Source organism: Leopardus geoffroyi, chromosome D3 (assembly GCF_018350155.1).
Source record: "Leopardus geoffroyi isolate Oge1 chromosome D3, O.geoffroyi_Oge1_pat1.0, whole genome shotgun sequence".
In the NCBI taxonomy this organism is placed as follows: domain Eukaryota; kingdom Metazoa; phylum Chordata; class Mammalia; order Carnivora; family Felidae; genus Leopardus; species Leopardus geoffroyi.
Window position 1 is genome coordinate 46,701,313 of NC_059339.1, and position 27,134 is coordinate 46,728,446.

A 27,134-nucleotide genomic window follows, 5' to 3' on the forward strand; every position below is an offset into this window, starting at 1 on the left:
GCAGCGGATAAAACATTCATCTAACGTTATTCCTACAACACCTGTTGAACAAAAATTTCCCCAACAGACCTAGATTTAAAAAAAAATGTGAGATGTATAATACATAGACCCTCATCTTCTAAAGTGATACAGACTGGGGGCACCTGGCTGTAGGCAGTAGGTATGGGCACCTGACACTAGGTAGAACATGTGACTCTTAAAGTGATACAGACTGATAGGATACACTGCCAAAGGCATGGTTTGTAATGAAGCAAACACTCTCCTAAAATAAATATTCAACAATGAATAATTAACTATATCATTCATATTTACTCTAAGCAGTTAACTGCTCTGACACATTTCAGACTAACCAGCAATGTATAGAAGTCCAGCATCACTGGTTCAGTTCAGTTATACAACCTAACAGGGCAGCAGAAATGAAAAAGAATGCAGATTTGCAGGAGAATGCTAGAGATCTGATGTTCAATGTTAGTACCCAGGGGTACTGGTGGATGTGGTAACACTAGAGCAGGATGAAATACAATGCTATTATAACTGCCAGGTTGATCCCATGCACAGATACATATGAAAGAATATCTTGTGTCATTACGTGTTATGTTTTCCCATAAGTTACATTTCTCCTTTGGACCAAAAAACTTCCCATGTACTTTCCAAAAAAAAAAAATTTTTTTTTTTTTTTTTTTTTTAACTAAGAAATGCTTAAATACAACCTAAAAAACACAGTAAGTAGAAAACAAAATACTCATTGTCCTAGTCTATGACCACTATAAACATTCTGGTGTATTTCTTTCTAATCCTTTTTCCTATGCATGAGTCAGAGTTTTTTTTAAACACAACTTTTATATTAAAGTTGCTTATGTTAGGGGCGCCTGGGTGGCTCAGTCGGTTGGGCGTCCGACTTCAGCTCAGGTCACGATCTTGCGGTCCGTGAGTTCGAGCCCCGCATCGGGCTCTGGGCTGACAGCTCAGAGCCTGGAGCCTGTTTCGGATTCTGTGTCTCCCTCTCTCTCTGCCCCTCCCCTGTTCATGCTCTGTCTCTGTCTCAAAAATAAATAAACGTTAAAAAAAAAAAAAATTAAAAAAAAAAGTTGCTTATGTTATAACTCCTTTCACCTAATGTATCATGTATTTTCCAGGATATTACATAGTATCTATATAATGATCTAGAAGACTTTTCACAGCTGAATATTATTCTAGAAAATATATCATGACATTTAAAATAGAAAAATGGTTAATATTTTAATAAAGTGAATTCTAATAAAATTTTAGAATTTCCTGTCACCTTAAAGACAGCATTTTGGGAGAAGTGTTTTCATATGAATAAAGAAAGTAAAACAACCCACAGAATGACAGAAAATATTTACAAATCATGTATCAGATAAGAGACTTATATCCAGAATAAAGAACTTTAACTCAATAAAAAGATAAATAACTTACTTAAAAAATGGGCAAAGACAAAATGAACAATCAGAAAACAAAACTAAGCAAAAGTTTTTAATTCCATTTACAATAGCATCAAAGGAAATAAAATACTTAGCAATAAACTCAATCACGGAGGCAAAAGACTTGTACAGTAAAACTTTAAAACATGGCTGAAAGAAATTAAAAATGACAAAAAGGGAAGACATCTAATGTTCACAGATAGTTAGGCTTAAGACTTAATAATAAGATGTGAATACCACCCAAAGCAATTTATAGATTCACTGGAATACCTATCAAATCCCAAGGATGCTTTTCCCAAAAAATAGAAAATCCCACCCTACAAATCATATGGAATCTCAATGGACCCTGAACAAATAGTACTGGGGAAAAAAAGTAAGAGATCTCACACTGTCTGATTTCAAAATTTACCCTAAAGCTACAATAATCAAAACTGTGGTAATGGCATAAAGACAGACCTATAGACCAATGGAAGAGGACAGAGAGTCCAGAAATAAACTTTCACATATATGCTCAAATGATCTCCAAGAAGGGTGCCAAGACCATTCTAAGGGGAAAATTCCAACAAACAGTGGGAAAACTGGATACCCACATGGAGAACAAAACAAACAAAATGGAGTTGGATCTGTACCCTACACCATACACAAAAATTAAATCAAAATGGATCAAAGACCTAAGTGTGAGATCTAAAACAATAAAGATCTTAGAAGGACACATAGCAGAAAAACTCCAAGACGCTGGATATAGCAATGAATTTTGGCTATGACACACAAAGCACAGGCAAAAAGGAAACTGCACCACATCAAAATTTAAAACTTTGAACATCAAAGGGCATATCAAGAGAGTGAAAAGGCAATCCAGAGAATAGGAGAAAATACTTGCAAATCATGTGTCTGATAAAGTTATATCCAGAATATGTAAGTAACTCCTAAAACTCAACAAAAACCCCCAAACAATCCAACTTAGAAATGGGCAAAAAATGTGAAAAAGCTACAAGCTATATGATTCCAACTACACACTACTCTGGAAAAAGCAAAACTATGGAGACAGTAAAATTATCAGTAGTTGCCCAGGGCTGAAGTAGGGAGAGGAATAAATAGGCAGAGCGCAGAGACCGTGAAAATACTCCGTATGATGCTATAATGGTAGATACCTATTATTATACTTTTGTCCTAACCCAAAGAACATAGAAGATTGAACCCTAAAATAAACTATGGACTGAGGGAAGGGAGGGGGGGGTTTCTGATAGGTCAATACAGGTTCAGCAATTGTAACAAATGGACCACTCTGGTGGAAAATGATAATGGGGGAGGCTATGCGTGAGTGGAGACAGGGCACATGTAAGAAATCTCTATCTTACTCCATGAATTTTGCTGTGAACCTGAAGGTTCTCAAATTTAAGACCTCAAAATAAAAATATATGTATTTTAAATAAACGGGCACAGGACTACAACCGATTGTTCTCCAAAGAATGGCTGAGAAGTACACAAATAGATGCTGAACATTTGCGTTACAGACCTGGAAATCAAAAACAAATGAGGTAATATTTGACAACCATTATAATGCCTAAAATTAAGAAGAATGACAAGTGTTGGCGAGGATGTGGAGAAACTGGAACCTTCATACAATGCTACTGGGAATGTAAAATGGTGCAGATGCTTTGGTAAACAGTTTGACAGCTCTGCGAAATACTAAACATAAAGATGCTATAGGATGCAGCAATTCCACTTCTTAGGTATACACCCAAGAGAAATGAACTGAATGATAAAATCTTACACATAAATGTTCAGAGCAGCATTATTCATAACACCTGAAAAGTGAAAACAACCCAAATGCCCATCAGTTGATAAATGGATAAATAAAATGTCCACACAATGGAACATTTGTCAAGAAAAAAGAATGAAGTACTAACATATGCCATGTCATGGATGAACCATGAAAATATTAAACTAAAAGAAGCCCGTCACAGAAGACCACGTATTACACGATTCCATTTGTATTAGATTCCAGAACAGGCAAATCCATAGAGATAGATGAGTAATTGCCTGGGGAGGAGGGGAAGAGGGAACAGGGAGTTTGAGGAGTATGTGGCTTCTTTTTGGAGTGATGAAAATGTTCTAAAACTATGTTGACGGTCTGTTAACATAGTTGAGTCACTGAATTGTGTACTTTAGATGGCTGAATTGTTCAGTGTATGAAGCAGATCGCAAAATTGCTTAAAAAATGATTAGAGTTATTCAAGCCTGGTACCACATTGGCACATTTGAGTTAAGGAATGTTATTTCTCAACCTATTTAATAGCTCACCTAATTGCCTTATACCATTTTTGCAACTGCACAGAGTTCAAGTGATTAGCCTGATATGATCTTTAGGAAGGCTATAACAATTAATGTGGAATTTGAATGATCTAAATCCCCAAAGGGACAGACTATGGAGAATGGGCAGAGGAAATGGGATGAGCAAAGGTACAGAGAAATACCTCTGTTAAGAGAAAAGAATGTGCTTCAATAATGAGGAAAAGGGCATAAGGAGCAAACAGGGCAATGTGGAGTGTGGAGTTGCTATATGCAATTATAGGGAGCTCAGGTTGTCTGAAAGGTAAAGGGATACGTGTGGAAGGTTTCAGAAGAATATCAGATTACAAGTTGGAAAAATCAGTGGACCACTGTGTGAAAAAGATTTAGAGCAAAAGTTCCCAGAATTTGCTTCCACAGCAGGATCAGTGTCCCCCATGAAATCTACAGAAATGCAAGTTCTCAGGCCCCATCTCAGACCCAATGAATCAGAAATGATGGGCATGGGGCCCCCAGGAACCTGTCTTTTAAGAAGCCCTCCAGGTGAGCAATATAAGCGCTTAGGCAGGAGCAGTATCAGAAAAGGTTGTTGTTCGCTGAATCATAATTTGAAAAAAGAAGGCACCTTAAGAGACTAGTGGTTGGACTTCTAATCCAGGGACATGAATTAGACTACCTACCCAACAGGTAGGTCAGTGCCTATTTTTAATGCCTCAGTGAGTAGAAGAGGTTTTAATTTTCTTTAAGAGTCTGTTGCAGGATCATTGTTCCTATGATCAGAATAAAGTAAGCCTAACTGTGTTTCTCTATGCCAAAATTAAAGACCATCCTGCCTTCTTAACCACTTTGCCCAGACACCAAACAATGAGTCATTATCTTCCTCTTCACCTCCCAGGACCTGGAATTCCTAATCTAGTCCTGAGTAGTCAGTGGTGCTTTACAAAAGTCCCCAACTCCATCCACTTCTCCCTCACAGTCACTTGTCACCAGCTGAATATGTGGCTCTCCACTCTTGTTATTCACTTCACACGCATAAGCTTTCAACATTATGCAAGACTCTCCACGAATCAGAGAAAACATACTTAGATAATGAATAACAAAAGGATCCCAAAATCAGAGCTGACATTAGCATACTGACTGGGTATCCCCCGCACAGGGTGGAATTAAGAGATTTCAAAATTAGAAAAGTAATTGGGGAGACAGAGCAGTCCAGGTAAAGAGCAAGGAGTTTGTTCTCAAGTGGAGACAGTAAAAAGGAGGATTTAAAGTAAAACATATTTCAACAACCAACTCAAATACTGCAAAAGGAGCAGATGTAGAGGAGGAGGAGTCCCACTTTAGAAGCGTGAAGTTTCAAGATTCCTGAGGGCAGGTAAGGACATCCAACATGCAGCCCAACAGAGGACCTGTATGCCTGGAGAGAAGCAGGAGGTCCAAACACGTATTTCTAAATAATCCCCCAGGAAAAATAATGAAGCCATAAGAGGACATGGCTTTAATTATGGGGAAAGTTTCAAGGGAAAAGGGAAGAGTGGTTAAAAAAAAAAAAAAAAATCAGAGAAGCACCTATAATAAAGGATAAAGAAAAAAACAATCGGAACCATCAAAGCAACCAGATATGCCACAAGAAGAGTCCCTCCTCCCAGAAGTGATCAGCTTTGTTAGGTACAGAAACATAGGTACAAAAAAATGTGAAAACAGAAAATCTTAAAAACAGTAAACCACTGACACTGATGACCTTGAAGAAAACATTCAGTGCATGGGTAGAGCCAGGATCTCTACTACAAAGAGTCAAAATAACCAGGTGCTAAGGAAGCGGAAAAAGAGTAGACACATTTAAATATTTTTTAAAATTCAGAAAACATGCATCTTGCTCAAAGGTTTCCTTCCCACCCAATCTCAAGTAGCATGTGCCCACCCCCTAACTCCTTTCCCTTTGCCCAGTTTGAATTATTTTCATAGCGTGTTAACTTCCTGTACCTACTGTCTGTTCTCCCCTATGAAGTTTGTCCGCTTTGTTCATTGTTATATCCCCTCCACGCAAAACGGCTACTCATTTAATATTTATTCCTAATATATTTTGCTTAAAATATTCCTGGTCAAGATAGCATTTTGACCAGTTTGTCAAACAACTAACTACCAAGAAGGCGGAGTAAAGTATTAACTTTGAGCCGGATACGTTTCCTTTTTTTTTTTTTTTTTTTTAATGGGTGCCACATAGTACATTTGGCCTAGTAGTACACAACAAAGATTACAGCAAAACAAAATTAACACAACTGTAAATTGTGCCCCTAAACTGCCCTAATCCACTCTGCTTAGTAAATTGTCATTCCCTTACTGTACCATTACTCTGCTACCATAATAGAATTAATCTCAGATAAAACACTTAGAGAAAAATGCCCATACCCAGATTGTTTTTTAATAATAGCTTTATGACGTAAGTCGCATACCATAAATTTCACCCTTTTAAAGCGCAGTTCTGTGGCTTTTAGTATATTCACAGAGTTGTGCACAACCGTCACTATCTAATTTCAGAACATTTCATTACCTCAAAAAGAAATCTTACCCATTAACCACTCCTCAATCCTCCTTCCCCTACACCCCTGGCAACCACTAATCTACCTTCTGTCTATGGATTTGCCTATTCTGAATATTTCTATAAATGGAATTATCCAATATGCAGCGGCTTTTTGTGTATGGCTTCTTTCACTCAGCATGTATCCAAGGTTCCTTTGTGTTTCAGCATGTGTCAGTACTTCATTCCTTAGTATAGCTGCCTAACATGCCAACAGTATGGATGCACCACATTTTGTTTATCTATTCATTAGTTAATGAACATCTGGGTTGCATCCACCTTTGGGTTATTATGATGTTATGACCATTCCCATGTTGATTTTTTAAAATTAATCTACTTTTAGCAGAAATTCCACATGAAAATTTTACTGCCTTTTTTTTTTTTAATGTTTATTTATTTTTGAGAAAGAGCGCGCACGCGAGCACAAGCAGGGGAGGAGCAGACAGAGAGAGGGAGGCACAGAATCTGAAACAGGCTCCAGGCTCTGAACTGTCAGCACAGAGCCTGACGCGGGGCTCGAACTCACAAACCGTGAGATCATGACCTGAGCCGAAGTCGGATGCTCAACCGACTAAGCCACCCAAGTGCCCGTGAAAATTTTACTTCTTGTAAAGCAATCTCTTAATGCAGTCTTCAGGTTTCAAAGTTAGAAAAAAGAAATAATTTCTACAAATTATGATCACTGAACTCTTAGAATTTAGGAGAGGTTCAAGAAAACTACTTCAACAATGAGTTGTAACTTCAATACAATTCTAAGGGAAATATCAGAATACTTTGCGGGGGGCTCACTATATTGACACATTGTATTAGAGAAAGCAGGGAAATGTGTTAAAACATTTAAAATATAGCTATAAAAAACATACCATGCATATATGGCCAATTAATTTACAACAAAGGAGCCAAGAACATACAATGGGGAAAGGAGAGTCTCTTCAACAAATGGTGCTGGAAAAATTGGACAGTCGCATGCAAAAGAATGAAATTGGACCACTATCTGACACCATACACAAAAAGTAACTCTACATGGATTAAAGATTTGAACCCAAGACCAGGAAACCATAAAAACTCCTAGAAGGAAATGTAGGCAGTACACACCTTAACATGTGTCTTGGTGATGACTAAAGGTAACAAAAGCAAAAAATTAAAAAATGAAAGTAAAAAGTAAGTGGGACTTTATCAAACTAAAAGACTTCTGCAGAGCAAAAGAAACGATCGGCAAAATGAAAAGGCAACCAACTGAGGCATCTGGGTGGCTTCTCAGTCGGTTAGGCATCCAACTTCAGCTCAGGTCATGATCTCAGGGTTCCTGAGTCTCAGCCCCACTTCAGGCTCTCTGCTGTCAGCACAGAGCCCACTTCAGATTCTCTGTCCCCCTCTCTCTCTGCCCTTGCTCACTTTCTCTCTAAAATAAACAAACATTAAAAAATCTTACAGAAAAAAAAAGGCAACCAACTGAATGGGAGAAAATATTTGCAAATTGTATGTCTGATAAGGGGTTAATATCCAAAATACACAAAGAACTCCTTCAACTCAACAGCAGAAAAACAATCCAATTAAAAGATGAGCAGAGGATCCAAATGGACATTTTTTGGAAGAAGGCATACAGATGGCTGACACATATGAAAAGATGCTATACATCACTAATCATCAGGGAACACAAATCAAAACCACAATGAGTTACCACCTCATACCTGTGAGAATGGTGGTTATCAAAACACGTGTTGGTGAGGGTGTGGAAAGGAAAAAAAAAGGATTCCCACCCCCGTGCACTGTTAGTGGGAATGTGAATGGGTACAACTATGGAAAACAGTATGGAGGTTCCTCAAAAAATTAAAAATAGAATATACGACTGGGCAATCTCACTTCTAGGTATTTATCTACAGAAAACAAAAATACTAACCCAAAAAGATACCAGCACACCTATGTTCGCTTCAGTATTATTCATTATAGCCAAGATACGGAAACAACCTCAATGTCCATCAACGGATGACAGTATACATATACAATGGAGTATTATTCAGCCATAAAAAGGAGGAATATGTTGCCATTTGCAACAACATCGATGGACTGCAAGGACATTATGCTAAGTGAATAAGTCATAGAGAAAAACAAATACTATATGATTTTCCTTACAGGAATCTAAAACAAAAAACCAAACTCAAAGATAGAACAGACTGATGGCTGCCAGATGCAGGGGGTGGAGGGGTAGACGAAATGAGTAAAGCATATCAAAAGGTACAAACTTCCAGTTATAAAGGAAATAAATCAGGATATAATGCACAGCACAGGGACTATAGTTAATACTGTACTACATATTCAAAAGTTGTTAAGAGTAGATCTGAAAAGTTCTCACAAGAAAAATCTATTTACAGTGATGGATGTTAACTATACTTATCGTGATCATTTTGCAACATATACAAATATTGAACCCTTATGTTATATACCTGAAATTAATGTTACAAATTAATTATACCTCAATTTTTTTTTTAAAGATTATGGGGCTTGAACTCACAACCCCAAGATCAAGAGTTGCATGCTCCACCAACTGAGCCAGCGAGATGCCCCAATTATACCTCAACTGTTTTAAAAGGTTATATTTTTTAAAAGCTAGTGACTTAAAATAGTAAGCTTTAATTATCCAATAGCCATACATGTGGAAATACAATTCCCCAAACTTAGGCAAATAAAGTATTCCTCCAAATCCAAATTTTTATTGAAAAATATCAGCAGCTGTGCATCTGAAAAATGATGCATGATTTCCTAAGATCATGATAAATCAAGAGCAAATTTAAGGCTAGATTTGATATTAAAAAAGTTATTTCTAAAAAAATTACATACCAATATCTAATAATTAATTAACATTTACAACGTATCAGACACTGTTCCAAGAGTTTCATTAACTCATTTAAATTTTCACAAAAATCCTGTGTGGCAGGTACTATTATAACCCCTCTTTTTAAAAATGGGAAAGCTGAGGCACTGAGGTCAGTATGTGTTATATACACTCATATGAAAACACACCACAGTCTACTATACAAATTCAACAAAGTTCACCCTACAACGAAAGTCAGCAAGTCCTACTCATGCTTACCGACCTCTACAAGTTTTGAGAAACATCACTCTTAAATGTGAATTAATAGCCAATTACAACCAAGATTTGAGATCTGACTGGCACAAAGGACAAAGATCAAGAGAGGTAAGGAAAAAAAACTTCAAAAATGAAGAAAACCTTAAAAAGAACACATCCTCAGAAAAATTAGATATTTCTTTATTAAACAAGAAATGAAGATTACAAAAAAGGGAACATTTAGAGAAAAATAAAGGACTCTTAAAAAATAGCAAATTAAATATTCAATAGAAAAATTGGAAGATCTCTCCCATGAAAATAGGGGAGGGGAAGATACCTAAGAGGGAGTGAGTAACAGGTGAAAAAAAGATAAAAGAATTAGAGAATCAATTATGGAGACCTTTTATCTGGTCACCTAGAATTCCAAAAAGATAAAACTGAATATAGAAATACACATGCATAGCCACATGTAGTTTTTTAAAGAAGCAATTCACAGCATCTTAAAGATTCCTAAGACATGCTAAATATTAACTGATCCACATAAGGCACAGACACATGACCAACTTAACTAAACATTTAAGTATTAGCACAGTCTCTGAAGTTACAAGAAAAGCCTATTTCATAAATTAACTAGGACTTGCAGATTTCACCTGGGATTTAAAAAGCTGGAAGGTGCATCATACCCCCTCTAACAAAAACAAAAATAAACAAAAAAAAGCAGAGGGGTGCCTGGTGGCTCAGTCCGTTCAGTATCCAACTCTTGATTACAGATCATGTTCGCACAGTTCAGGAATCGAGCCCTGCATCTGGCTCTGCACTAACAGTGTGAAGCCTGCTTGGGATTCTCTCTCCCCCTTTCTCTGCCTCTACCCTGTTTGCATGTTCTCTCTCAAAAATAAAGAAACTTAAACTATTTTGGGGGGGGCACCTGGATGGCTTGGTTGGTCGAGCGTCTGACTTCAGCTCAGGTCATGATCTTACCGTCTTTGAGTTCAAATCCCGCATTGGGCTCTGTGCTGACAGCTCAGAGCCTGGATCCTGCTTCGGATTTTGTGTCTCCCTCTCTCTCTGCCCCTCCCCCACTCATGCTCTGTCTCTCTCTCTCTCTCTGTCAAAAATAAACAGTAAAAAAAATTTTTTTTTTTTCAGGATGCCTGGGTGGCTCAGTTGGTTAAGTGTCTGACTTCAGCTCAAGTCGTGATCTCATAGTTGGTGAGTTTGAGCCCTGCAGCAGGCTCTGTGCTGACAGCTTAGAGCCTGGAGCCTGCTTCAGATTCCGTGTCTCCCTCTCTCTCTCTCTCTCTCTCTCTCTCTGCCCCTCCCCTACTCATGCTCTCCCTCTCTCTCAAGAATAGATGTTAAAAAAAATTTTTAATATTTTTTTCGAAAAAGGGGAAAATAATCTATAAAACTACTGTGCTGAACCCAGAGAACCAATGGTATGGTGACCGACTATAAGCCCCTCTCATTTTATTGTACTTTGCAGAGTTTGTGTTTTGTTTTGTTTTTTACACCAATTGAAGATTTGTGGCAACCTTGCATTGAACAAGTCCATCAGAACCATTTTCCAACAGTATCTGCTTACTTAGTATTTTTGTGTCACATTTTGTTAATTCTTGCATTATTTCAACCATTTTCATTATCATTACATTTGTTATAATGATCTGTGATCACTGATCTTTAAAGTTACTATTATAATTGCTTCGGAGCACCATGGACCGTGCCCATAGCAGACAGGAAACTTATCAATAAGTGTGTGTGTTCTGACTGCTCCAGTGACCAGCCATTCCCCCAATTCCCTCTCCTCAGGCCTCCCTGTTCTGGGAGACACAATGTTGAAATTAGGCCAGTTAGTAACTCTATGAAGACCTCTAAATGTTTATTCAAATGAAAAGTCACAGGTCTCTCACTTTAAATCAAAAGTCAGAAATGGTTAAACTTAGTGAGGAAGGCATGTCCACAGCTGCGTCAGGCTGAAGACTAGGCTCTCAGGCCAAATAGCCAAGTTGTGAGTACAAAGGAAAAGTTATTGAAGTAAATTAAAAGTGCTACTCCAGTGAACACGTGAATGATTTAAAGAAGAAAAAAAAAAAGCGAAACAGCTTTATTGCTAAAATGGAGAAAGTTTGAGTGGTCTGGATACAACATCAAACCAGCCACAACATTTCCTCAAGCCAAAGCCTAGTCCAGAGCAAGGCCCTAACTCTCCAATTCTATGAAGGCTGAGAGAGGAGGAAGCTGCAAAAGAAATGTCTGAAGCTTGCAGAGGTTGGTTCATGAGGTTTAAGGAAAGACACGATCTCTGTAACACCAACGTGCAAGGGGAAGCAGCAAGTTATCCAGGAGATCTAGCTAGACCATTACTGAGGGTGGCTACACTAAACAACAGATTTTTTTTTTTAATTTTTTTTAATGTTTATTTATTTTTGAGACAGAGAGAGACAAAGCATGAACGGGGGAGGGTCAGAGAGAGGGAGACACAGAATCTGAAACAGGCTCCAGGCTCTGAGCTGTCAGCACAGAGCCCGACGTGGGGCTCGAACTCACAGACCGCGAGATCATGACCTGGGCCGAAGTCGGCCGCTTAACCGACTGAGCCACCCAGGCGCCCCACAACAGATTTCTAATCTAGATGAAATAGCCTTATTTTGGAGGAAGATGCCATTTAGGACTTTTACAGCAAGAGAGAAGTCAATGCCTGGCTTCAAAGCTTCAAAGGACAGTCTGACTCTCTTGTTAAGGACTATTGCAGCTGGTGACTTTAAGTCGAAGCCAATGTTCAAATAGCATTCCAAAAATCCTAGAGTGCTTAGGAATGATGCTAAATCTACTCTGCCTAGGCTCTAGGAATGGAACAACGAAGCTAGATGATACCATATCTGTTTATAAATGGTTGACCAAATATTTTAAGGCCACTGTTGAGGTCTACTGCTCAGAAAAAAAGATTCCTTTCAAAATATTACTGCCCATTGACAATGCACCTGGTTACCCCAGAGCTTTGATGCAGATGTAGAGTGGGATTAATGTTGTTTTCATGCCGGTTTACACAACATCCATTCTGCAGCCCATGGATCAAGGAGTAATTTCAACTTTTAAATCTCCTGACTTAAAAAATACATTTCATAAGGCCATAGCTGCCATAGTGATCCTTCTCATGGATTTGAGCAAAGTAAATTGAAAAACTTCTGGAAAGGATTCACCATTCTAAATGCTGTTAAGAACATTTATGATTCAAAAGAAGAAGTCAAAATACTATCAACATTTGTGGAGTTTGGAAGAAGTTGATTCCAATCCTCATGGATGACTTTGAGGGGTTCCAGACTTCTGTGGAGGAAGTCACTGCAGATGTGGGGGAAACAGCAAGAGAACTAGAATTAGAAGTAGAGTCTGAGAACGTGACTGAATTGCAATCTCATGATAAAACTTTAACAGATGAGGAGTTGCTCCTTCTGCATGAGCAAAGAAAGCAGTTTTTTGAGACGGAATCTACTCCCTGTGAAAATGCTGTGAAGACTATTGAAATAACAAAAGTCAGAATATTACATAAATTAAGTTGATGGCAGGGTTTGAGAAGATTGACTCTAATTTTGAAAGAAGGGTTTGAGAAGATTGACTCTAATTTTGAAAGAAGTTCTACTGTGGGTAAAATGCTATCCAACAGCCACACATACTACAGAAAAACAGTTCGTGAAAGGAGGAGCTGATCCACGTGGCAAACTGCATTGTTGTCTTATTTTAAGAAATTGCCACAGCCACCCCAACCTTCGGCAACCACCATTGACATGGAGGCAAGACCCTCCACCAGCGAGATTACAACTCGCTAAAAGCTTGGATTATGGTTAGCATTTTTTAATCCACAAAGTATTTTTGAAGTATATACATTGTTTTGTTAGACATAATGATATTGCACACTTAACAGACTATAGTGTAAACATAAATTTTATATGCGCAAGGATACCAAAATATTCATTTGACTTACTTAGTTGTAATATTTGCTTTATTGCAGTTGTCTGGAAACAAACCCACAATATCTCTGAGCTATGCCTGTAGTCTGGAATCTAAGGAAACTGCCCCAAAGTAAGCACTGGCTCACTGTGGTAGGTATGGGAGTAAGACAGGGACTGGCCAACAAGCAGATAACATAATTCAGCTGAAATTTTTAACGAACTGCTACAGGATGAAAGGCTAGCATGAGAATCTCTGCGAGCCACAGGTATGGGGGGAAGCTCCTACCCACCTGCAGGATCTTCCCCACGGACCTCCACTTGGTGCTTAAAAAAGTAAAAAAAAAAAAAAAAAAAAAGATGGAGGTTCAGGCAGGTGACCAGAAAAAGCCTTTCCCTCAGTGGTGCAAGGACTGGAGGAGGGGGACTGCCACTGCAGCAGAAAAAGCATAAAGCCCCAGGCAAGCCTCTCTGCCTCAGGTTATTCCTTAAGGAACAACACTGCTGTGAGAAGGTCGGCAAATTTTTCACCCATAGGGCACGGTGAGGATCCTCTCAGCCAAGGAAAGTGACAGGAAACAATCAAGGATCCATACCACCAAAGGTACCCTACCGTTATGGGAGGAGCAGGGTCACTGATTGACCACCATCTAAGAAATCCCTGTCCCAGACCTAAGATGGAGTTTGGACCAGGACCACAGAACTCACTCCATCCCCTCCTCTCACCACCCCCCCTTCCCCAAGGCTAACAAGTACTGAGAACAAGCAAGAATAGTCAGTTCATGGGGGAAAAGCAACAGCATGGACAGAAACGCACTCTGAGGCACAAGACACATTAGGAAGGCCTAAAGCTTAGAGTAAAGCAGGAACATTACACACACACACACACACACACACACACAGCAAAACAACCCTCCAGAAAAATCAGCCTGCACCTTATGCAGAGGTAATACTGAATTTGGAAATAGAAATTTGAAGCCAGTGGTACACAGAAGCCAGTGGTACACAGAAATTTCTTGAAGCTATGGCAACAAGAAAACCCAAGCTCAGACCAACTCCAGACTAGACTGACTGGACCTCCCACACTAAGAAGAGGTATGCTCATTTCCAGGCCCAATACTATGTACCTCTGTCTCTACTAGCTTACACACACTGTTTAACATCCCATAAAAAGTTATCAGACATACAAACAGCAGGAAAAAGCAATCCACTGTCAAGAAACAAAGTCATCAACAGAATGACACAGAAATGACCAAGATGTTGAAACAGAGAATTAAAAATAACTAGGATTACATTAAAAGGTCTAGTGGAAAAGGTGGACTACATACATAGTAAGAGTTTCAACTGATAAGTGCAAACTATAAGAAAAGTTAAAGGAAAATGCTAGAAATAAAAATCATAATAACAGAAATAAGGAATGCCTTCTTCGATGGTATCAGGAGACATCAGGACAATGGTCAAGATAGATCAGTAAACATGAAGATAGTGATTTCTATTGACCCATGACAAAAAAGGGAAGAGAAAGAGAGAGGGATGGGAGAGAAAATGAAGAAACAGAACTGAGCATCCAGTGGATGATCAGTCTAACAAACGTGTAGTAAGTTACTGAAGAATTTGTATGAGGCAGTAGTTTCTCCATCTAGTAAAAATGGGTAAAAAAGCAAAAAAAAAAAAAAAAAAAAAAAAAAAAAAGACAAAAGCATTATCTGCTATGCCCATATAATTTGTCTTCAGGAATGCCATGTTGTTAGCCATTTCCAGAACTTCTGCAGGCCAGTCCTCCTCACCTTGCCCCTCTGAACTCACTGCTCATTACCATAATTACATCCACCTGGCTTCTGATGTTTAAGTGCCACCTCCTCTACTGTCTCAGGGTCCTAGGACACAGCCCCCACCCTGCACACCCCACTATCAGTGAACCAGGTCTACAATGGCATTTCCTAATGGCAGCCCTAGACTTGAGAGGATAGTTCTTAATAAGTTTCCCGGTGATGCTGGTGCTTTTTCCACCAGTCATTTCTTTCTGTTTTGGTAAATGATGTATCCTCTAAGGCCTTCCAGGCACAAAATGACCTGGTATGATCTTACATACTATGTCCAATCTAGCAAGCCTTCTTATTTAGAGCCTTCTACTGTCTGCAATGGCATTTCTGGCATTTTGACATCTATAGGGAGCCACTGCTTTTTGTCCATGCTGCTAAGGAAGCACCCAAGTAAAAATCTGTACCATCAAAAAAAGTCAATGATGAATGGTCAGAAGCTGAAGTCAGTCGCTGAAGAAGTCATGATACCTTATCCAGTTTTCTGGACTTGAATCAGTTTTGGACTGAAAACTATTAAAGGAGAGACCGAATTCCAGAAGGAAAGATTTTGCAACACCAAACCAAACCTACACAGCTACGAATTTCCTAGACTATTCCCAAGGGGACAAATGACCTTTTATTCAAGTAACTACACTGGGGAAAAGGGAATATCCAAACATCTCAGGAATTGTTAGGTATAAGGTCCAAGCTGACACTGATGCCAAGAGACCCAAAGTGTCATCTGTCTCCTTAGTAAGGGGGCACATACGAGAGCGAGATGATAAATGAAACCCTGGCCCAGGTCTGGCTCGCAGTGCATACACTGGATCCACAATGACATCTAATAGTCACTCCCCGAGTCTGTGAACACATAATTGGAACACACACACTCAGTTGCTGGCAAAGTGTCACATGGCTCCCTTGGTCTATAGTGTAAGAGCCAATGGAAGGCTCTAAAATTGCCCTCCCCCATCTCTTGGCCAAGATAAATCAAAACGAATATCCCATATGGGGAGAAATGGGAGAAATTAGTGCCACCCTCAAAAACCTCAAAAGGCAGGGGTGACAGTCCCTACCATATTTCCATTTAATTCACCAGTCTAACACTGCAAAAGCCAGAGGAATGTGGAGGATTGCTGAGGACTTGCATAAACTCAAATAGCCCTGATCGTAGCCACTCTGCCGGACATACTGTGTTTGCTAGAGCAAGTTAATACTACTTAAGGACATGGTACGCAGCAACTAATCTGACAAATGTAGTCTTTTCTTTCCCCATTAGGAAAAAAGATCAAAACCGGTTTGCATACCCATAGACAACAGGATACACGTACAGTTTTGCCCCAGAGCCATTTGGTCATCCCGCAGAACACCACACTGGGTCCACTTTATCAATGATATGTTAATAGAACCAAATGAACAAGAGGTTAGAATGTTGAAAGCCTTGGTAAGACATGATGCTCTAGGGAGTGGGAAATAAATCTTGGGGAGAATTCAGGGACTATGTGATGTCAGTAAGTTTTTAGGCGTTCAGTGGTCTGGGTAATGCCAGGACACGGTCTCCTAAGTAAAGAACAAATTGTTCTATCTTGCACTTCTCAAAATGGAGAAGTACAATGTCTGATTGGTTTCTTCCGGTTCTGGGCAGCACAGTCCACACCTGAGGATAATGCTCTGATCCAAGGCCAAGAGATCAGAGAGGCTGCCTGAACAAGTGGCTCCTCTATCAAAGGCCCAGAGGTAAGAAGAGTTAGAGGTAAAGATGAACTCGAATGTCAGAAGAAAAGGAGGACTGTACACAGTGGGGAAATGGAGGAGTATGTCTGGCATGCAGATGATACACACAAGTGTCTCTTGGTATTCCTTAGTCCAGTTTCGACAGTAAATGAATGAGTGTAGCAACCACAAGCTTAGGAAAGGCATGACCTTTGCAGACCTCCAGCGATGAGGGCCTGAGTCACAGTACTGGGTAACCCACGAAGAGCAGACGTGCAAGCCAAGGGGAGGCTGTATCTAGAATGGACAGCACAGGAGGGAGAAAATGATTCAGTTGTGGCCCAAAGGCCAACTACAGCAACAAGGGCCATAGTCTGCCCCACTATCGTCCTTCCTCCTGCCCACTAGGACCCTGAAGAGGCTGCTCCCCAAAGCGTATGAAGAAGTGAATCTGAGCAAAATAAAAGGTGAGCTGTGGTCCAAGCTGTGCTGCACCACCCAGACTCACCCTGAGGAACAAGGGACTTACTTCCCTAGATGCTAGGAGTGACCAAGACACAGCTGTTACCTTTAGTCATTTCAGGGACCGTCTCAGCTGAAGAGGGCTGCCTTGTACAAGGTCATGTCCCTTCCCAGGGCAGCCTGTATCCACTGACTGACCATCACCGGTGTTGTGTTCCCTCACCTCCAAGTGGGACAGTTCTGATGGGTCATCTTTTCTGCAGAGCTCCCCATCATTGGCTGAGGTGTCCCTTAAGAGTATATCACAGATTGACTTCAGCCTCTGCCCACTCCTGCTTCCTTCCTTCCCTGCTACAGTGTGATCCCACAGCACTCCCATTGACCTGCTGCAGCTCAGGAGGCTTTCCGGGAAGCCCAACCTGTAAGAAATAGCAATGTTTATGCCTATAGTTCAGAGTTGTCATTCTCTATTAAATGAGACGACACATATCAAGTCATCTGTGCAATGCCTGATATACAGTAGGCATTTAATACATACTCGTGAGATATGGGATCTTGAAGAACAAGACAGATAAGTTTATATAAACCCCAGGATTATATGTATCTTCTATATGCCAGGTGGTGACAGATATACAGTTCCTGAGACACAGAACATAGGAAGAACGTATTTTTAAAAAATCTTTTTTTGATATTTATTTTTGAGAAAGAGAGAGACAGAGAGAGATGGAGACACAAAATCTGAAGCCAGCTCCAGGCTCTGAGCTGTCAGCACAGAGCCCAGAGTTTGAATTCACGAGCCTCAAGATCATGACCTGAGCCAAAGTCAGACGCTTAACCCACAGAGCCACCCATGCGCCCCAGGAAGCATGTATGTTAAATTTATTCTCGGATCTGCTGGAAAATAGTAGCCAACACAAAACTCAGTACCACAATCCCATTATTTACTATATTGATTGTAGCCCTATTTTGTACTGATCATAAAGATATAAAAATTTCAGAATTCTAACTGCATTAAAAAAAAAAGAAATACTAAATACATCTTAAAATTCTGGTATGTTAATTTTTATTATAAAACACCAGCAGGGGGCGCCTGGGTGGCTCAGTTGGTTAAGCGGCTGACTTCAGCTCAGAGCATGATCTCACAGATCCTGGAGTGAGTTCCAGCCCCACGTCGGGCTCTGTGCTGACAGCTCAGAGCCTGGAGCATGCTTCAGGTTCTGTGTCTCCCTCTCTCTCTGCCCCTCCCCTGCTCACACTCTTTCACTCTCTCAAAAATAAACATTAAAAAAAAATTAAAACAAAACAAAAACACCGGAGTTCACTAATTACCAAGAAAGCCTGAAGGTCCCTCACAAAATTTTGGGAGATTTTATATATTCAAACAGACAAGAATGTAAAGTACTTTAATAACAAATTAAATCCCTTTTCAACTCTTTGTATTTATTAAATCACAGAATCTATCATATTTTAAATTATATTTATGGCAAAGGATCACATCAAAACAAGATAATTGGATTCCTTTCATGAGCACATGAAAGTTTAATTAAAAAATTAAACTTTTTGCAAAATTCAATCATACTCAAATATTAAGCAACATACATTTTAAAGTTTCCTATGTGATGTACCCACTTAGCATCAGCTAAATTTTCTAATAGAAGAGATGATATATGTGCTAATATTTGAATCAACGGCCCAACTTAGCACAATCTCATGTTCGAAGTTCAAGAATACAGTAGAAATGGACAAATATGTAAAGAAGAACCAAGTACAGATAAATGAACTGATCTTATGTGGGTAAGATGGACAGAAAGACATGTGCTGTGCTCAATGATACAAAAATTGAAATGTGTTAACTCCTTGAAAGCAAGATTAATGCAATCTAGTAATAAAAACATACACAGCAGTAACTACCAAGTAGAAGATAAAAGAAGGTGATGTAAATATTTAGGAAATCTGGAAAAAGCATAGCTTTCTTCCAGCTGCAGTAAGTCAGGAAAGAATTTATGCAGACAGCACCTGAACTGCACTTTCAAGAATGGGTAGACTTGGGCCATGGGAATCAGATAACAAACAACATTCTTACACAGAAGAAACAAGTGGTGCAGGGCTACCAAGAGCAACAAGTTCACGTATGGATCAGGCAAATTAAACTATTTGCAGCTCATTTTTGAAATCCCATAGAGCATAGCAATTTACCCACTACCTTTATTTTTTTACTGTAAACGTTACATTTTTCTCAGCTTTAGCAAGACTCCATACCTGGTTCACAAGGATCAACATATGAAAGAATAGGGGCGCCTGGGTGGCGCAGTCGGTTAAGCGTCCGACTTCAGCCAGGTCACGATCTCGCGGTCCGTGAGTTCGAGCCCCGCCGTCAGGCTCTGGGCTGATGGCTCAGAGCCTGGAGCCTGTTTCCGATTCTGTGTCTCCCTCTCTCTTTGCCCCTCCCCCGTTCATGCTCTGTCTCTCTCTGTCCCAAAAATAAACGTTGGAAAAAAAAAAATTAAAAACAAAAAACAAAAAAAAACATATGAACGAATAGACTGTAATGGTGTAAAATGTACTAATTAAAACATGCTTATTAATCACATACTTACAGGGCTCATTCATGGTAATTTATGCAAAAATTAAAGCTAGTCATTAGATTTATGTCGTTTCACACATAGAAAATGTGAAACAAATAATAAATTCATTAACTTGTGATACACACACAAATCCTCCTAGTATAGGATTTTAAAATAACCTTTAGGGATATTAAACTATGGTCAGTAATCAAATAAGCCCTCTACCATAGTTAATTTACCAGATCATTCAAATAATCAAAAAAAAAATCAGGATAAAGGGGAAAGCAATTTTTGGCTATGGAAGTATGAAAAGATCAGAGAACGGTCATCCTGAAAAATGAGTGTAAAAATGAACAAAACGAAATCATTTCATGGTGCTGGATATTCAGTTAAGACAAACAACAAACTGAGAGGCAACTCAACAGGAACTAGAACGCCAGGCAAGATCATCAGGCATCATTAGCTTTGAAGCCACAGGCCATTCCTATCCCACACCCACCTCCATATCTCCTAATACCACCACATTGTGGGGACAGGATTTCAACATATGAATTTTAGGGGGACACATTCAGTCCCAAACAGAAACAATGCTAAAACATTAAAACATTAAAAAAAAAAAAAAAAGAGCAGAGATATCAGGCCAGGCATATTCCAGATTTCACAAATGAAGACCAGACAAGTTAATAAAAAAAAGAAAAAAAGAACCTGAGGGGAGACAAGTCAGAATTCAGAGCTGCTAAAACACATTATAAAAAATGTCCAATTTTGGGGACACCTGGGTGGCTCAGTCAGTTAAGCATCTGACTCTTGGTTTCAGCTCAGGTCATGATCTCATGGTTCGTGTATTCAAGCCCTGGTCAGACTCCACACTGACAATGCAGAGCCTGCTTGGGATTCTCTTTCTCTCCCTCTCTCTTTGCCCCTCCCCTGCTCGCTCTGTCTCTCTCAAACTTAAAAAAGAAAACAAAACAAAAAAAAACAAAAAAAACACCAAACTTATAAAAACTGTCCAATTTTCAATAAAAACTTGTGAGACAAAGAATCAAGTTACCTTTAATGAGAAAAATGCTGATTATAGAAACTGACTTTCAGTTGGCTATGTTAAATTTAGCAGATAAAGAGTGTGAAGCTATTTAAATACGTTCAAAAAGTTTAATATCCAGAGAAATTAAAATTTTACACTAAATACCTGTGTAACACAAAAGGCAGTAAAGGAAGAACAAAAGAACAAAAACCTGAGACATAGAAAACAAATACAATATTGAAGATGGAAATCCAAAACTGTTATTAATTAAATGTGAATAGACCGAACACTAAATCAAAAGGCAGAAATTGCCAGACTGGATAAAAACACACAACTGAACAGGTGGCCAACAGACACATAAAAAGATGTTCAATCACTCATCATCAGGGAAATGCAAATCAAAACCACAATGAGATAATCACCTCATACCTGTCAGATTGGCTAAAATAAAAAAGACAAGAAACAAGTGTTGACAAGGATGTGGAAAAAAGGAACCTCCATGCACTGTTGGTGGAAATGTAAATTGGTATAGCCACTGTGGAAAAACACTATGGAGATTTCTCAAAATATTAAAAATGGCAATACCATATGATCCAATAAATTCCACTATTGGGTATTTACCCAGGGAAAATGAAAACACTAACTTGAAAAGATGCACCCTTGTGTTTACTGCAGCATTATTTACAACAGTCAAGACATGGAAGCAGCCTAAGTGCCCATCAATAGAAGAATGAATAAGGAAGATGTAACACACACACACACACACACACACACACACACACACACACACACACACACAGAGTACACAGCCATAAAAAGGATGTGATCATGCCATCCGAGACAACATCGTTGGAGCTGGAGGGTATTATGCTAAGTGAAATAAATCAGACTGAGAAAGACAAATACTCATAAACGGAGTCTTAAAAAATGAATGAACAAAAATCAGCATCAGAATTATAAACACAGAGAACTGATGGCTGCCAGAGGGGAGGCGGGAAGGGGGTGGGTAGAATGGGTGAAAGGGAGAGGGAGATACAGGTCTCCAGTTATGGAATGAGTAAGTCATTGAAATAAAAAGCAGAGGATAAGGAATATAGTCAATGATATTGTAATAGTGATGTAATGGGACAGATAATGGCTACACTTGCAGTGAACGGAGCAAAATATACAATAAGCCTGTCAAATCGCTGTTGTACACCTGAAACTAATGTAACAGTGTGTCTACTAAAGAAAAACTCACACAGTTGTATGCTGTCTACAAGAAACATTATATTCAAAGATACAGAGAAGTAGAAAATGAAAGGAGTGGAGAAGATATACGATGCAACCAGTAACCATGAGATAGCTAGCATAGCTGTATTAACATAAAACAAAATAAACTTTAGGACAGGAAATACTACTGAAGGCAAAGGCATTTTTTAATGATAAAAAAAAGTCAATATGTGAGGAAGATACATGCCATATATTCCATATAACCCCATTTTGGATATGGACCTAACAGAGTCCCAAGTCATGAAGCAAAAACTGACAGAACTATAGCTAGACTTCAATACCACACTCTCAATACTTGATAAACACACAAAATCAGTTAAGGGTAAAAATTTGAACAACCTTACTAACTAACCCAATGGACATTTATTGAATACTCCACCCCCAAAACAACACAGTATCCATCCTTTTCAAGCAATGAAGGAACATTCTCCAGGACAGATGTTGTATCACAGATTAATTCCTGATACATTTTAAAAGAATGTTATATTCTTCAATAAATAATTCAAAGTATGTTATATGATTATAAGAGAAATTAAATTAGAAATCAGTGATGGGGAGAAATCTGGAAAACTACAAATATGTGGCAGACATAGTTCTAAATCTATGGGCAAAGAAGAAATCACAAAAAAATTATAAAGTATCTTAAAATAAATGAAAACAAAAAACACAACATGTCAAAATGTATTGTATCAGCTAAAATGAAAATTTATAGCTTTAAGTGCCTGTACTAGGAAAGAACAAAGTGTGACACCTCAGTGGCTCAGTCGGTTGAGCATCTGACTTCGGCTCAGGTCATGATCTCACAGCTCATGGGTTTGAGCCCCGCGTCAGGCTCTGTGCTGACAGCTCAGAGCCTGGAGCCTGCTTCAGATTCTATGTCTCCCTTTCTCTCTACCCACCTCTGCTCATGTTCTGTCTCACTCTCTCAAAAATAAATATTTAAAAAAATTTTTTTTTAAAAAGATCAACAAAATTGACAAATCTTTAGCCAAATTAACCAGTGGAAAAATACACAAATTAGCAAACACAAATGAAAGAAGGGCTATCATTACCAATCCAACAGATATGAAAACAATGGGAGAATATTATTAACAACTTTATGCCAGCTAATTAGACAATTTAGGTGAAATGGAAAAATACCCAGAAAGACAAAATAACGAAAACGGATTCAGTAAGAAAAAGAAAATTGGAACAGATCTACATAAAGTAATTAGGTTGTTTCAATAATTTAAAATCTTCCCACACAGAAAGTCCAAGCACAGATGGCTTACCTGGTGAATTCTATCAAATATTTAAATAAGTAGTAAAGCCAATCCTTCACAAACTATTTCAGAAAACAGGAGAAAAGAACATGTTCCATTTCCCTTCTATAAGGCCAGTATTACCCTGTTACCAAAGCCAAATAAACACATTTCAAGAAAACACTACTATAGAGCAGGATCTGTCATGAATACAGACCCAAAAAAATCCTGAAAGTATTAGCAAACAGAATCCAGTAACACACAACAATTATTGTCCAATATGAAGATTTACACAGGAATGTTTAATATCCCCAAATCAATTAATGTAATATGCCACAATAATAGACTAATGAAAAAGCCACATGATCATCTCAAAAGACAGAGGAATAAATAGCATTTGACATATATTCATGATAAAAACTTTCAAGAACCAGGAATAGAGTAACACTTCCTCAACCTAATAAATAGCTAGGAAAAACTTACAAACACCATACTTACTGGTAAAAGACTAGATGCTATTCCCCTAGGATCAAAAAACAAGGATTTCTGCTCTCAACGTATTTATTCAATAGTATACTAGGATCTAGCAGAGTAAAGGGTAGAGGTTGTGGTGGGGGAAAGTATCCAGCTGGAAAGGAAGAAGTACATTTGTCTTTATTTGCAGATAAGATCCAGTGTAGACAATGCTTTGGAATTTATAAAAAAATCTACTAGAATAAATGAGCTCAGCAAGTACACAGGACACAGATCAACAACAAAAAATCAACTTGTCTTTCTATATAGTTGCAACAAGGAATCAGAAAAGGAAATTAAAAGAAAAATTCCATCAAAAATAGCATCAAAAAGAATATAATGCCTAGAAAACAATTTAATAGGAGAGTAAGATCTGTATATTGAAAATTTCAAAACACTGCCAAGAGAAATTAAGGATCTAAATAAAGCGACAGGCATTTCACATTCATGGATTGAAAGACTCAATATTGTTAAAGTGGCCATTCTTCCCAAATGGGCCTAAGATTCTAGACAAGACAACCTCAAATTTCCAACAGGTGTTTTTGTAGAATATGATCCTAAAATTTATATGGAAAAACAGACTTGACTGAAAATAGCCAAAATAATGTAAGTCACTGTTGGAAAACTCAGACTACCAAATATCAAAATTTAATTATAAAGCTACTGCAATAAAGGTGGTGTAGTACTGATGTAATGAAAGACATAGATCAAAGAAACAGAATAGAAAGTCTAGAAATAAACCTCACATTTATGATCAATTCATTTCCACAAGGGTGCCAAGGCAACACAATAGGAAGAGAGTCCTGTCAGTAAACAGTTAAAAGATTAAAGAATGTGGCATAGCCATAAAATGGTATGTTATTCTGCCATAAAAAGAAAGAAATTACTGATACACGAATGCTACAGCATTGATAAACTTCAGTAATATCATGCTAAATTAAAGAAGTCAGACACAAAGCTTGTATGATTTCATTTATAAGAAATTTATAGAAAACAAATTTCTAGAAAAGACCAACATCCTAGAGATAGAAAGCCAATCGGCGGTGGCCTGAGGCATGGGAGAGCAGCAGGGAATGAACACAAACAGGCATGAGGAAACTTTCTGAGCTGATGGAAATGTTCTAAAACTGGACTGTGGGGATGGCTGGACAACTGTGTACAGGTACCAAGAATCACTGAAATGCGCGCTTACAGTAGGTGAGTTTCATGCAACATAAAATTATACCTCAATGAAGCGTGTTTTTTTTTAAAAAGGAACAATCAGGAGTTCCCCATCCCAAAGGACACGAGTGGGGACAGAAGGCGTCCCTGTCAGGAGGCCAGAGTGGAAGTAACCTGACCTCACTTTTCATTCTAAGAGCTTGTGACCTTGTGACCCAAAGTGCTGGTTTATGTATTTGTTGTGGCTTTTCTCAGTTGCTATTCAGAGCCATAAAAAACATAAGCAACTGCCCCTCCAAATATTCCACTTGCAAACACTGAACATGGAATGTTCTCACCTTTCGTCCTGTAAAGGCAGCTCGATGAAGCGGCGTGTCTCCCATGTCATTCAATACATTCACTTCTGCACCAGCCTGAACAAACATGAAAATGTTAGACATCTTCCACGTGTCAAATATTAAATATTTCTTTTTCAAAGATTTTTAAGTAATCTCTACACCCAACGTGGACAAACTTATAAACTTGAGATCAAGAGTTGCATGCTGAGCCAGCCAGTAGCCCCAAAAATATATTAAATACTTCAAAATTAAAATAATTGTTAATATTGATTGGTTGTCACCACTAAAATTCAACTTAATTCACAGTAAGACAATAAGCTTCCTGAAAGGTAGAAGTCTACGTGATAGGTAGAAGAGTAAAAAGTTTACTTTTCTTTAAAAAATCTATAGACTTTCACTCTACTTTAGAAACCCAAATATTAAAAAAGAACTGTCTGAATGAAACACGACATTTTCAGGGCACCTGGGTGGCTCAGTGGGTTAGGCATCTGTCTCTTGATTTTGGCTCATGTCGTGATCTCACATTTATGAGATCGAGCCCCTCGTCAGGCTCCGTGCATGCAGCCAGCTTGGGATCCTCTCTCTCCCTCTCTTCCCCTCTCCTGCTCATGCATGCATGCTCTCTCAAAATAAATAAATATTAAAGAAAATACCACATTTCTCCACAAATTTAGTAAGTTCTCAGGAAGAAAAAGATACCACTATTTAAATGTACATTTTACTAATTAAATTTGAAGACACAATTTCAGAAATACCAATATGTGAAAAAAATCAGAATTGAAAATTGTGAGGTCTTAAATCCTATGGTGCTCATTAAGAGATTCTGACATTTCTTAATCATTTAAGATGTGCTTTGGTTATTTTTTAACTGTTATATTACAAAACAATAATAGCGTCTTCAAATTCGTACAACCATTTTTGCAATTTTAAAAAGTCAGTAACAGAAAAATCAAATGACTAAGAAAACAGAATTTTAATCAGGCTAACCTAATTCATGTACTTAGCAAAGAACAATTAAATGTGTTAGTGATGAGCTATTGCTTTAAATAAGCCACTATGGTTAGTTGGCTTTTCTAAGACTTTCATAATTTCTGTAACAGCAATATTTATTTTATTCATTTAAAAATTAGAGCCATAGCGGCACCTGGGTGGCTAAGTTGGTTAAGGTCCAACTCTCGATTTCAGCTCAGGTCATGATCTCAGATTGTGGGATGGAGCCATGCATCAGGCTCTGCAGTGAGCATGAAGCCTGCTTAGGATTCTCTCCCCCCCCCCTCTGCTCCTCCCCCACTTGTGCATGTGCTCACTCTCAAAAAAAAAAAAAAAAAAAAATTAGAGCCATATACATACCTTTAACAGATCCTGGACCACTTGTCTATGTCCAAAATAGCATGCCAGATGAAGAGGTGTCCACCCCAAATTAGACTTACTTCTTCCTAAAAGTGGAAAAATATAAGGCATTTTTAGATGTTATTTAGGTAATTTTATACTAAAACTTCTCTTTACCAAGGTACTACCATACATTGGCCAATCTCCCCTTCATGTTGCACTGCTAATAAACGAGAGACAAGAGACAGGACATAGTCAGAAGCATAACAAGTGTAATAGATTAGAACCGACAAGCCCCAGATTCTGGTGCCACCTTCCTAACTCAATGTCCTCATTCTTAAAAGGGTGGGGCGAGACACGATGGGGGTGACATTCAAAGTAGATAATCTCTAGTT

At 38.5% G+C, this 27,134-nt stretch overlaps 1 protein-coding gene across 3 annotated transcripts in view; it reads right to left on the reverse strand.

Moving 5' to 3' along the window:
• Nucleotides 1–27,134, reverse strand: part of OSBPL1A (oxysterol binding protein like 1A) — a 246,851-nt gene that overhangs the window by 193,922 nt on the left and 25,795 nt on the right. For all 3 annotated transcript variants that reach the window (XR_006707209.1, XM_045456885.1, XM_045456886.1), the window contains exons 3-4: nucleotides 26,761–26,846; nucleotides 25,411–25,485 (exon numbers count right to left, since the gene is read on the reverse strand). Coding sequence is in view for 2 of the 3 variants with exons in the window: in XM_045456885.1 (XP_045312841.1) it covers nucleotides 25,411–25,485; nucleotides 26,761–26,846 (161 nt within the window). In the remaining variant the exon portion in view is untranslated. The remainder of the gene's footprint in view (nucleotides 1–25,410; nucleotides 25,486–26,760; nucleotides 26,847–27,134) is intronic.